Source organism: Mus musculus, chromosome 12 (assembly GCF_000001635.26).
Source record: "Mus musculus strain C57BL/6J chromosome 12, GRCm38.p6 C57BL/6J".
Lineage (NCBI taxonomy): Eukaryota > Metazoa > Chordata > Mammalia > Rodentia > Muridae > Mus > Mus musculus.
The window spans coordinates 102,572,968-102,585,654 of record NC_000078.6 but is presented as its reverse complement, the minus strand read 5'-3'; the positions used below and the strand labels follow the sequence as shown (position 1 = coordinate 102,585,654).

The following is a 12,687-nucleotide window of genomic DNA, read 5'->3' as shown; positions in this document are numbered from 1 at the left end:
GTCGGGTCTACAGCATCTGTGTTCTTGGCTGCTTCCCACACTGTTGCCTCATTCTTGTAAGAAGGTTGAGAGGACATCTGTTCACACCTCACTCCCGGCCTGGCACACACTGGTGTTTCCACATGGCTTGGATTCTGGCTTCTGTCCTGCCCAACTGGGCTTCAGGCACACTGTGGTTCTGTGGTGGCTGACCTGAGGGTGACAGTTGGTCAGGTGGCCATCTTTCCAGGATCATTAGCCTTGCTTAGTGACCCCGGAATGTGCCTGGGCTCTCTCCTGGCCATGTAGTGAGTGATGTTGCTCAAGCCACTACTTCAGGTAAGCTGGGGCAACCCCCTGGTCCCATCATCCTCAGGGCCGGTCATGCCAGACTCCATACCCAGCTTGTGATGGAGTAGAAGAGGACCCAGTTGTCCTCCCCACCACACTCAGCCCCCATCAGATCCTCCTTCAGCATGTTGGTCCCTAGAGGAGCTTGAGGCTCGGACAAAGTTGCATTCCAGTTGGCTGAGTATCATGTGACTGTGATAGGGCATGTCAAGGTGCCAGGGAGACCCAATTCCAACCCAGCCTCACTCTCCTGCAGATCGCTCACTGAAGCATATGGGGCCTTAGTTTCCTTATTTGTTAAGGTGTGGCAGTGTGTCCATCTCAGGCACTGTAAGGATGGCCCCTGGGCACCTAGTTCTTGTAGTAAAGTTATAACAAGAGGCGACTCTGACCAAAGGCCTCCTCCTCCTGGCTGGCAGGAGTCTCCTCCCTTTTGGGCCTTTGTGGAAGAGGCTCCAGGTGTTATAAGCAATGAGTAGCACCCAACCTAGGGGTCCCCAGGATTGCAGTGATTCATGATCTGGGGAGCTCTGGAGTTCACAGCCTGCTCTGCTTTATGTGACAGACCCAGGAAATTCAAGGTTTCCCAACTCGAACAGCATAGCTACCAAGTTCACGGATGTTCCTGCACCCTGTCCCACTCGCTATGACTCGAAACTCTTTGGGAGTGCTCAAAGAGGGACTCACTGTCCCTGAGGGTATTAGAGGGGCCCCCTTGGAGGATGCTCACCTCCATCCGTCTTGGGCACCAGCTCTTCGCCACAGGGCCAGGGAGAGGTCATGGTGGGGTCGCCCAGGAAGGTGACTGGCCACCGTGTTGGAGATTGGCAGCTGATGGACTCTGATGCAGCCTTTGGTCTTTGTCTCCCCAGATGGCTATTGTGTTCAACCAAGAGGGCCTGAATGCCATCCAGCCTCCCTGTGTGGTCCAGAACTTCATCAACCACAATGCTGTCCTGTACAAGGTGTTTGTGGTGGGCGAGTCCTACACAGTGGTCCAGAGACCCTCACTCAAGAACTTCTCTGCGGGCACATCAGGTAATCCGATCCACTGCTCCTGATTGTGTCACTCTGTGCCAAACCCTGGGGCAGAGCCGAAATGGATACCTGGTGTCTGTCTCCTGGTCTTCCTTGTTATTTCTGGGTTAGTGAGAGATGACCTGGGTTGAAAGAGTTGTATGAGATAGATAGATAGATAGATAGATAGATAGATAGATAGATAGATAGATAGATAGATAGATAGATAGATAGATGACAAAAGGGTCCTGAAGGGCCATCGAGAGACCCTGTGCCGTAGGCACCTTGGGGCTCCATCCCTCAGAGCTGCCGCCGACTCCAGGAAATTTCTAGAAGCTTCTTATTCCCAGGAAGGTCCCTTGGCCCACCCAGTGATGGTGCCCAGGAGGAGTGTGCCAGAGTGGGTGTGGCCAGCCCAGTGTGGGACATGAAGGAGGGAGATGACGGCTGACCCACCACATTGCATGCCACCCTTGCCTAGTGTGTCCGGTTTGCTAAAAGGGGACCCCAGTCTGAATTACCAGAAGCCTCCGCAGTTGTCAAGGTGTGCCAGGGCTTTCGTAGCAGGCTGTAGCTACCTAGTCACAAAGAGCCCCATGGAGCTCCTCAGGCAAGTCCCAGGGGGCGTAATCACTCACCCCTGCCACCCATGCCTCAGGGAACTTCCCCTGAACAGATGGGCAGGGCCCTAGTGTCTCTGAGATGTCCTGTGGTAGAGGTGTTGACAGGACTCCTTGTCCCAGAGGGTCTTGGAGAAGGCTCTCAGGAGTCTGCCCCTCCCTCTCATGCTCGCTCCTCCATCCATCCTGGACATCAGCTGTGTGGGGCCAGTGAAAGGTGTGCTGACACCAGAGCTGCTCAAAAGAATGTTCTAGCAATCCGGAAGGCCCCTCTTAGGCAAGTTCCAGAGCTTTGTGGGTCACAGCCATGCCTTTAGAAAGAGCATAGCTCAGTCTCCCTGGGGGGTTCTTGGATACTAGATTCCCCGTGAGGTGAGGCTTGTCTCCGCCTGAGAGGAAAGAGCTATCCTAAGCATCCGCCAGCCCCAGCTGAGCAAGCAGAGCCTTCCTCGAGGCCCCAGAAGGCTCTGTTGCCAGGACTTCCTGCCCTCATCCCTGTAGGGCTGGTTACAGCGTCTTCAGCTCTCTGCTCTGAACCTTCTTCTCTGGCTGAGACCAGGTGGTTTGGGACAGTCCCATCCTGACACTGGACCCAGCTGAGACCACGCAACGAGGGCAGTGATAGACAGGTGTGTCACGTGTACCACCAAGAGACATTCTTGCAGGCTGTGGGACACAGGAGATTAAGGTTTTTATAAAAACATTTATTTGCCCAATTTTAAAAATACACCCATTGAACCTATGAACACACACACAGAGACAGACAGACAGACAGACAGACATGTCTTGCTTATGACACTCCCTTTCCTTTCTTACCAGATCATCTCATCTCTGAATGAAATGTGGGGTCCTTCCTTACGCCCACAAAAGCCTGTTTGTTCACTCTCTCCTCCTCTTTCTTCCTGGTTGTAAAGCACGAGGCCAGTTTCTGCCTTGGCACTGGGGATGATAAAGGCGGGAGCTGTCAGTGTGTCTTCTCTTGTGACCGTTTCTAGGCCACGAAGTACCCTGAGGCATAACATTTGGAGGTGGGCTGGGAATCAGAGTGACTTTGAGTGGGCCTGTCTGATCGGGAAGTGGCACAGTTCCAGCTTCGGCCTGCACGTTCCTAGCCTGACCAAGACGACCTCAGGCTTCAACAGCCCTTTCTCCTGACTAGTTGGAAAGGGGCTTTGAGGATTCTTTCCAGAGCCCACTCAACCTTGCGGCCCCCGCCCTCCATGTGGCAGGGCCCTCAGCTTCCATGTGCACCCTGGGAGATAGGTCTCCTGCCTTGGGGTTGTTCTGGACGTGGGCTACAGATAGACAAGGACCCTTTCACTCCATAGCTACCATTTTTCTCTGATTCTCATGTGCATTTCTGTCCTTTGCATGTCAAGGTCCAAAGTCAGTGTGTGACTTATATAGCCCCTGGTACCTTACAGGGTAGGTACCTGGACTGGAACCCAGGGAGTTTACTAAGGGAGCCAGCATCCGCTTGTGCCAGCCACTAGGGATACGGTGTGCTTATGTTCTCTGTCTTAGGTCTGTGATTCTCAAGACATCGTGCATATCAGATATTTAAATTATGATTCATAACAGAAGTTACAGTTTGGCAGTAGCAGTGAAAATAATTTTATGGTTGAGGTCATCACAGCATGAAGAATTAGATTAAAGGGTTGAAAGCCACAGTTCTAGGTAGCTGTCTGCATCTTCTTCCTGTTTCTCTTTCATCCTGTACCTTGACCCTGAAGCCACATTGCCTTGGGCTCCTAGCTTTGTGTAAGGACTCTACTCCCCCTCCCTCCAGGTCCTAAGGGTGCATAAGACCCGTGCCTCTTATTTATTTGAAAGGATAATAAGCATCTCCAGGGTTGTCCCAGTCCTTTGATGCTATTGCAGGGTGACTGTGGTATGCAAATGAGTGGGTGGGGCCATGCTCTGTGCTCTCCAAGAAGACTGCAGATACAGGTAGCCTGGCTTACAGTCTGTAGTTTATACTGAGCTGACACCAGGACACCTAAAGTCATATGATGCTGCTTTTATTGAACATGCCATAGACTCGCCATGCCAGAGGGCCAGCCAGGAGCCAGGCAGGCAGGTTTATTAGCAATGTGTGTTCCCGTGAGGAATAACAACATATGGGAGAGACATAACTGGAGGATCCGTTTTATTGGAGATGAGCACTTCAGGGGACATATAGGCAAGTGCTAGGACACCAGATGGAAGGGTGTGTGAGAAAGACTAAGCAGGGCAGTGGCAGGTACAGGCACCTCTGCAGAGTCGCATTCAATGACAGGATGGTGGCTTACACCATGGGGAAAGACAGGAGACCAAACATGAAGGCTGAAAGCAGCAGGTCATAGTCTACATTGTTGAGATGCCTGAGCCAGTCTGGTTATTCACCCTCCCTTTGAGTCTGTTTTGTCTCCCTGAGAGCAAAACCACCCGGTGACCATCACCTTGGCCTCCCATTCTCATTGGGAGTTTGAGGTGGCCCCCAAGCTAAGTGTTTGGGGGACTAGTCCAGGAGCACTCAGTGGCTAGGCTCCCAAATATCAGCGCTCCTGGGAGCAAGAACATTGCTGCTAAGGGTAGAGAGCAAGGCCCAGGCCCCACCAGAACCAACTATCTCAAAGCTTCCTAAGGAGCCAGGCTCCAGCACTCTTTGCTGGGGCTAGACACCTCTGACCCATCTCAACTCCTCTCAGTCTCTTGCTGACAGGCATGACTGGAAGCTGCTCACTCCCTGCATCCTGGTTGTGCAGAGGTGCCTTCACCGGGGGCATCTCTTGCTTAGTGGTCCTTAGGCCAGAGTGCCCCCGGCCAGCAGTAGCAGTCAGAGTAGAGGGCAGTTTTCCTTTGAGCTATCTGTACATTTGATCAGTCTATATGATCTGTCCAGTGAAACAGACATCACAAGTCTCCGGTGCCGTCCCTTCCTAGCACCAGCCAAGCCTCTGTGTGCTTCGTGCAGGCTCCCACAGGCTTCCCACACTCCTTGAGCATTACTGTGTCTACCTGCTCCTGTCCTCACACCTCAGGCCTGCTCTGCTCTTTCCGCCTTTGCTCTTGGGGACCTATAGAGGCTTGGGTGGGAGGTACCCCGAGTTCAGGACGCTCCAGGAGAAGGTTGGCAATGCCTATGGAAGGCCAGAGAGCCATCCTAAGTGACGAAGCCCTGGTCCAGCCTCTTGGTCTGTCAGGCTCTGCCCGCCATTCCTGAAGGTTCACCTGTGCCCGAGAGCAGGGACCAGTGGGCGTGCTTGACACAAGTCCCGCAGGGTGTTTATTTTTCCCAGGCTCCTCCCCAGGACCATCTCTCATGCCCCCTGTCTGGACTGGCTCTGGTCGGAGCAGCGGGAGGACTGTCGGGCACACCGGGGTGGCCAGGGGCCTCTGTGCCCCACTAGCGGGAAGGATGCCAGGTACTTCAGCGCCTGCCTGCTTGGCTCTGCCTGAATCACTTCCTTGTGCATGATTTTTATGGCGCCGTAGAGTCATGGGGCTGCTGGGGGGTCATGGCAGCCACAACAGGCACCTGAGCCCTGGCACACACGCCCTCAGCCCGTGTTCAACCTGTCCTAGTGCTCGGGGGCCTGGGTCCCAGGGATGATCACCATGTCCTGCAGGGTGGGGGATCCATGACACCTCTTTTGCAAGAATTTGAGCAAGGGTTGTCAGGACCCCCTTGGGGGGGCTTCCAGCCCAGATTGGCCCTGTGCTATTCTTGGTGGGAGTGGGGCTATGAGGGGGTAATGGCCAGATCTCAACCCCTAGGCTTGTGGTTTTGTGATTCTCGCCCTAGCGTGTCCATGCTTCCAAGTGCTTGAGAACATTGCAAACTGTGCAGCCAAGCTTACATCTCCCCAGAGCAATCATGGCTTACACCTCAAGGACATTCGTACAAGGGGAATAAATGGACGCTCCATCACATTCCTGGGACTGAGCTGCCTCTCTGGCGTCCAGGGGGCTGAGGGATTGTGGGCAGCAGCAGATCAGCCATGTGGTGTAGAGGAGACTGGGGCATTGCAAGGCTTTCCTGGGTGAGCCTGTGGAAGCCTTGCTCGGGTTCCTATTAAGTAGTTGGGAACCTTTTGTCTGTTCAGCTTACATATGAGTGGCCACTTGATTGGGGTTACCTGGCCCAAATGGCTTTTGGTAGGCTTCTTCTCTCAGGGCACTCCAGACCTTTGATATCTGGGTGCACTATGTCTTCACCTCCGTTGCCCTTCTCTTCCCAGCCTCCTGTTCATACTTATGACCGGCCCAGCCTTAGGTGCTAAGGAAACCCATACATAGTGCCATACAATGGTAGTGAGGGTGCCCCAGTAAACCACTCATTTTTATGTGGGAGGACAAATTGAAGCCGGGATCCTGATGGATGCACATCTCTATGTGATGTGGGAGCCTAGCTCCCAAGAACCCAGGGCTGAGCCAGAGGCCACCCAGAGCGTGACTGGGGTGGTGCTGCCCCCTGGTGTTGGCATTGCTGTCTCCTGGTCTGATTCACCCTGTGACTTCTGTTTTTTTCAGATCGTGAGTCCATCTTCTTCAACAGCCACAATGTGTCAAAGCCGGAGTCTTCATCAGTCCTCACTGAGGTATGTCTGTCGTCCACGGCAGCCTGTCAAGGGGTTCTAGCTGAGCTGTTTAGAAGGGCCCACACAATCATATCAGTGGGCTTCATGGTCTTGTATGTGTCTGGAAGGGAGCACTTAGGACCTGGTGAGGACCACTTTCAGTGAGTCAGCTTGCCTCTGGAGCAGCCTCCCTCTTGCCATCATGGCTGGAACATCAGTATGTCAGGCTTAGTGGGGGGTGCTTGGCGGCCTTATCTCATGCAGCTTTACAGAAAGGGCAACCAGCTTAGAGAAAGGACAACACAGACCGAGTTCATACAGAGGCAAGCAGGGATTACCCTCACCTCTCTGATTACAAAGTTGAGAGTCTTCTAGAAATTTCCTTCCTTGATAGTAGCAAAAAGTGCCTTGGGCTACAGCCTTCTGTTCCCCACAGAAGTCTGGCTTCAGCTCTCCATGGGGGAGTCATGTGTTCTGGGAGCTCAGAGTAGGTCCTTCTATCTCTCCTGATTATACTCAACGACAGAAGCTGCCATTGTCTTGTACCTAACCTGGTTCCAGGCCCTTGGCCTGGCCTCGGGTGCCTGACCTCTGACCTCAGCAGCACGGCAGTTCCTTTCTTGTGTGGCTCTGGCTGGCCTCAGAGTCACAGATCCACCTGCCTCTGCCTCCTGAGCGCTGGGATTAAAGGTGTGCGCCACCAGCGTGGCTAGTTCCTTGTTTGCGCTTCCTTTGAAGATGCCACTGTGAGCCAAGAGATAAAGCGTGGCTTTGACAGGACCTGGAAAGATAGCACTGTCCCTTGGGATCTAGATTGATGTCGTCCCCCTAGAACAAATAGGGAAGCCTTGGACCATCAGGCTTGTTTAACTTTTAATTACTGTGTGTTCGTGTGCGTGCGTGAAAGTCAGGGGACCACTTTGTGGAGTTTATGGTTCTTCCCACCCCACCTGTATGTGTGTTCTGTGAAAGGAACTCAGCTCTCAAGACTTTGACACACTGAGCCACCTCATCCGCCCAGACCACCACATCTCAAGCAGACTCTCACAGAGCTGGCTATGCACCCTGAGAAATACAAGCAGAGCCGTGTATGTGGGAAGGCTTTCTTCTCCTCATGTCAGAATCACTGGCGTCCTGCCCCCTCCCACTAGGCCCCTGGGAATCCAGCTCATCTGGTGGCAAGAGGGAGTTGGCCTTACACAGGCTTCCCGAGAGGCTGTCCCTGTCGGTGTTCTTGCGTGGTAGAGCACTGCTGAGCACTGAGACTATTACCAGCCAGTGCCAGAGGGATGCTTTAAGGCTGGGAAGTCTCCCTTCTTGAATCATTGCCTATTGGCCTGCTTCTTCTTCTGAGGAATGGAGAGAGTCTACTACACCACAAGGTCCCTCCCCACACCTGAGGCCTTCAGGTACCCCATATTTCCACTACCACACCGAGCCCTTCAGAGCTGACGTCTTGTGGTGCAGAACGGCACACACAGCCTTTGTCCCTGGGGACATCACACTCCAGGATGCCGGCAAGCTGAACTGGAAGTCGATTCTATTCCTAGGAACCAGTGGCCAGAGCATGCCCCACTCCTGCCCCAAGGAGTGCCATGCAGGGACACCCAGTAACCTTGAAGGCCCGCCTCATCCCTAGACAATGCCTTTGAAAATGGGCCTCGCTTCTCCCTAAGCTTTTAGACCATGAACACCTTTCACCATTGAGAGGGTGAAAGGTGTTCATGGGATTATTGAGCATAGCTCCCAGTGGGTAGCTCAGTGGCAAATACACACACACACACACACACACACACACACACACACATCTATCCCCAGCACTGCCATAGTGAGGAAGCAGAGTTCTCTGCTGTGGTCTGACCTGAGGTCTGACCTGAGTCACATCACCTCCCTGAGCCTGGGTTCCTTCATCTCTCTCATGAGTCACTAGGAATGTCTGCGTCTGACATGTACACACCTGTATTGTGATTAGTGTCAGCTGCAATAGAGGTCGAGGGTCACCAGGTCAGTCCACAGGCACACCAGCTCGATTCTTCCTCCTGTCCTAGAACCCCACAGCTCAATTGGCTTGGGTCCATGGGGCCATCTCTCTGCCTTTGTCTAGTACTAGACTGGCTGTTTGGTTTTGGATAATCAAATGGCTTCAGAAGGACTTCTGAGATTCTTTAGCTGAGCTAAGAAGGTGCTTTTATAAACAGCGTGTCACGGGGCTCCATAACAGGCAATGATGAGTACTGCCTTGCTCCCAGGCACTGCGCCACGAGCCTCAGCTATCCGCTCAGCAGTCCTTCCTTACCGGAGCCTCACGGCCTAGGTATTTTTATTAGCTTATTCACTGGGGTGGAAAAGCAAGGTCCAGGAGGGCCACTTGACAGATCAGGGACACATAGTGGATGCAGGAAGGCCAAGGCTAGTCTCTGATTTGGTTTGGGACTCTGGGCTGGGCCAAGCCACTGACCCAAGTGACCAGGAAGCTCAGGCAGGGCTGAGTGCCCACTGTAGCCAGGTGGTGGCTGCCCCTCACCCCCACCCCAGGAAATACTTTCCCTAGGTCAGGCACGGGATAGCAGGGTTTCAAATGGAGGGGCCCTGCTGTTCACAGAGCTGTGGGTATAGCCTGAGCAGCAGGACATAGGTGGGTCCGTGTGTCGGTCCCTGCTCAACACATGTCTATATTAAGGTCTTTTTATTAGTGACCAGCGCTTTTTTATTTGGTTGTTGTCCTAGTTAGTTAGGGTTACTGTTGCTGCGGTGAGACACCATGACCAAAGTGGCTTGGAGAAGAAAGGACTTAACTTGGTTTATGCTTCCACATCACAGTTCATTTTGAAAGGAAATCAGGACCGGAACCTGAGGCAGAGCTGATGCAGCAGCAGTGGAGGGAAGCTGCTCACTGCCTTGCTCCTCATGGCTTCTTCAGCCTGCTTTCTTGTAAAACCCAGAACTGTCAGCCTGGGGGTGGCACCACCCACAATGGGCTGGGCCCTCCCCCATCTATCACTGATTAAGAAAATGCCCTACAGGCTGGCCCACAGTCCAGTCTTACGGAGACACTTGCTCAGTTGAGCTTCCCTCTCCAGTGACTCTAGCTTGTGTCTGAGTTGTACAGTTGTCTTGTTTTGAGATAGGATCTCACTTTGTAGCTTGGCTGGTGTGGAACTCTCTATGTAAATCGTGCTCCTGCCCCCAAATACTGGGATTTACACCACCACACCCAGCATTTTCTGGGCTTTTTAAATTGAGATAAAAATCTACCTGTGTAAAATTGGCTATTTTAAGTATTTTTTTTTTAAGATTTAATTTTTTTTGTATGCATGTGAGTGTTTGGCCTGCATGTCTGTGCACTATATGCATGCTGTGCCTGCAGAGGTCAGAAGAGGGCATCAGATCCCATGTGAATACTGTCAAGTCCAGGTCCTCTGTAAGAGTAACCGGTCCTCTAAACTGCTGAGCCATCTGCCCAGCTCCTACAGTGAACAATTTAATAGCAGCAGTCACACACTCAGTGTCCTGTTGACACACCTCTATCCAATTCCAAAATATTTTCCTCCCCTGTTTCCATGAACACCCGATCCCTGTTCCTCCCGCCCCAGCCCCTGGCCACCTTGAGTCTGACCTCCACCTACATGATCTCAGACTGTGCTGGGCGGTCTACATAAGCCGTATCTTCAACACTTCGCTCCCCAGCTGACTCCCGACCCTCGGCACCGTGCATGGAAGAACTTGAGTCCTTTTTATGGACAATTCATGTTTCTTTGTGTGGATAAGCTACAGCTTTCCCATTTGTCTGGAACCATCTGGAACATTTGGCCATTGGAAGATCACTACAGTTACCATTGGTGCCCCAAGGTCTCTTTGAGTGCCCTTTTTAAACCCCTAATAGACTTATCTATCTGGGTCCTAAGGTATTCTATGTTTAACCATTTGAGAATTTTTAAATAAATCTATTCATTCATTTTTGTGTGTGGAGCTCAGAGGACAGTTTTCAAAAGTCTCTGCCCCCTGCAGGACTTGGAGGATCAAACTCGAGTCATCGAGTAACAAGAGCTTTAACCCGCTGGCCCATCTCACCAGCCCAGTGTGTTTCATTTCCCACTTTGGTTTGAACCTGCCCCTTTCCCCAGATCTCAGTACTTATTGTCAGCTAGTGTGCACTCTATTGTGACAGTTCAACATGAGGTGATGTAGTCTGCGTCCTCGTATTCAGGAGCTACACCTTGAAGCCAGGCTTGCACTGTCCCTACCTTGTTGTCCCGCCCAGAAACCTATGATGGAAGCCTAAGCATTCCCATTGTACAGATAATCAAATGGAGGCACGGGCCAGGTACTATAGCCAAGTCATCGGAGCTGAGAAATCTCTGATGGGATCTGAATCTGTATCCTCATCTACGGTCCCTCCCCAAGACTCGTTGCTCTTCAGAGATGCTGGCCCATGGCTGTATGTGAGAACACATGCCTTTCCCAGAAAGCAGAAAACATGTAACAGTGGAGGTGTCGGGGGCAGGGTGGGCAGACTTGGGCCAGAGGCCTGTGGAAGACATCCTGGGAAGCTAGGCTTAGAGTCGGGCAGGAGCAACAGCCAGCAGCAGCTTTGGGAAAGCCCAGGTCACACGGGATGGGATGTTGTTTGCAAACACCTAGTACATCTCAGCGAGGAAGAGAGAAACACTCTTCTCCGGACCTGCTCCCTGGATCCTGTGCCAGCAAAATGGCATGGTGCTGGTGCTGGTTGGTACTCACTTCCACCTGGCTGTGCCTGCCTTCAAGTTCTGACCCCAATGCTGTCTTCATTTTAATGTCTTCTTCCGTAACAGACCATATCTTCCTCCTTCCTGTGACCCCGGGCCAGCCCCTGTCCCTCTGTGAGCCCATTTCCCTGCCTGTTAATGTACTGATCTCAGACACTCCAGGGCCTGGCAGCTTGCACCGTGGTGGGTTAGCCCCACCTCCTGGCTGGAAGGATGGTAGTGCTTTTCATGAGAGGGGTCTTCTTTGCATGGTACCTTAGCCACAAAAGCCTGACCTGTGTATGTGTTCACAGCTGGACAAGATCGAGGGTGTGTTCGAACGGCCAAGCGATGAGGTTATCCGGGAGCTGTCCCGGGCTCTGCGGCAGGCGCTGGGAGTGTCACTGTTTGGAATTGACATCATCATTAACAACCAGACCGGGCAGCATGCAGTCATCGATGTCAATGCCTTCCCAGGTGAGCAGCGGGACTGGGTGACCCTGCACGGGTGGTCCTCTGGCTGCCTGGTATCTTCAGGGGATGGGAAACGAGTCAGCTTGGCTGGGGATGGGAGATCCCTCCTCATGCTGGAATCTAGGCTGAGTGCCATGCAGCCTCCTCTTCTAAGACAGAGAGAGCAGTGAAGCCCCAGATACCTGTCTGGGGAGGTACCACCCCCAAGCCCCCCACAGCATTGTATACTCTTCCCCCATCTTTGAATCCTGCTATCAGCCTTAGTCCTGACTGGCCTACTTAGTCCATCCCATTGGCCCTTCCAGACCTGGATAGCTACAAAGGACTTGGAAGACTCAACCCCTGTCATTCACAGGTAGGGAGACTGAGGCTTCGCTAGTGGCAATATTTTTCTGAGGTCACATCATATGAATTGGCAAGGCCAGATCCTCCTGAGAAAGTACTGCTACCACTGTCCTGATCTGCAAGGCTGAGAGCCAGACCCACGCCCTGCCACAGCATTCCCCATTACAGTGTCTGCTGCCACAAAGATCCCCCCACTATATCCCCTCGCTGCTGGAGCCTCAGGACACGTCTGGCTTGGAGCGGGACTCTGCTGAACGTCCCTCAGTCTCTATTTGGCCAGGGGCCTGAGGGATTACCACCAACCGAGTCCTAGTGGATCTGTCAGGCTGGCAGGGAGAGTGCTCACAGGCTGGCAGCGTGCCCTGGAGACCCTCAGGCCAGTGTTCTGTACATCATCACTGCAGCTGAGAGGTGTAGAAGCCTTTTAGGTACGCTGGCTCATGCCTGTCATCTTGGCACTTGGGAGGCTTAAGGCAGGAGGATTGCCATCTGGGACTGCATAACAAGACCCTGCCCAAGGAGCCTGGGGTGGGGTTGGGGGATCAAATGGAAAAAAAAGGCACAGTCCAGTTTTGAGTCTCCATGGGCTCACTTCTCCAGACTCAGGTATCC

At 52.8% G+C, this 12,687-nt stretch overlaps 1 protein-coding gene across 1 annotated transcript in view; it reads left to right on the top strand.

The window, feature by feature from the left end:
* The window catches only part of Itpk1 (inositol 1,3,4-triphosphate 5/6 kinase), a 136,287-nt gene that overhangs the window by 119,215 nt on the left and 4,385 nt on the right, over positions 1-12,687 (top strand). Inside the window, exons 7-9 of the mRNA NM_172584.3 lie at positions 1,203-1,368; positions 6,483-6,550; positions 11,571-11,733. Of these exons, the coding sequence (NP_766172.1) occupies positions 1,203-1,368; positions 6,483-6,550; positions 11,571-11,733 (397 nt within the window). The remainder of the gene's footprint in view (positions 1-1,202; positions 1,369-6,482; positions 6,551-11,570; positions 11,734-12,687) is intronic.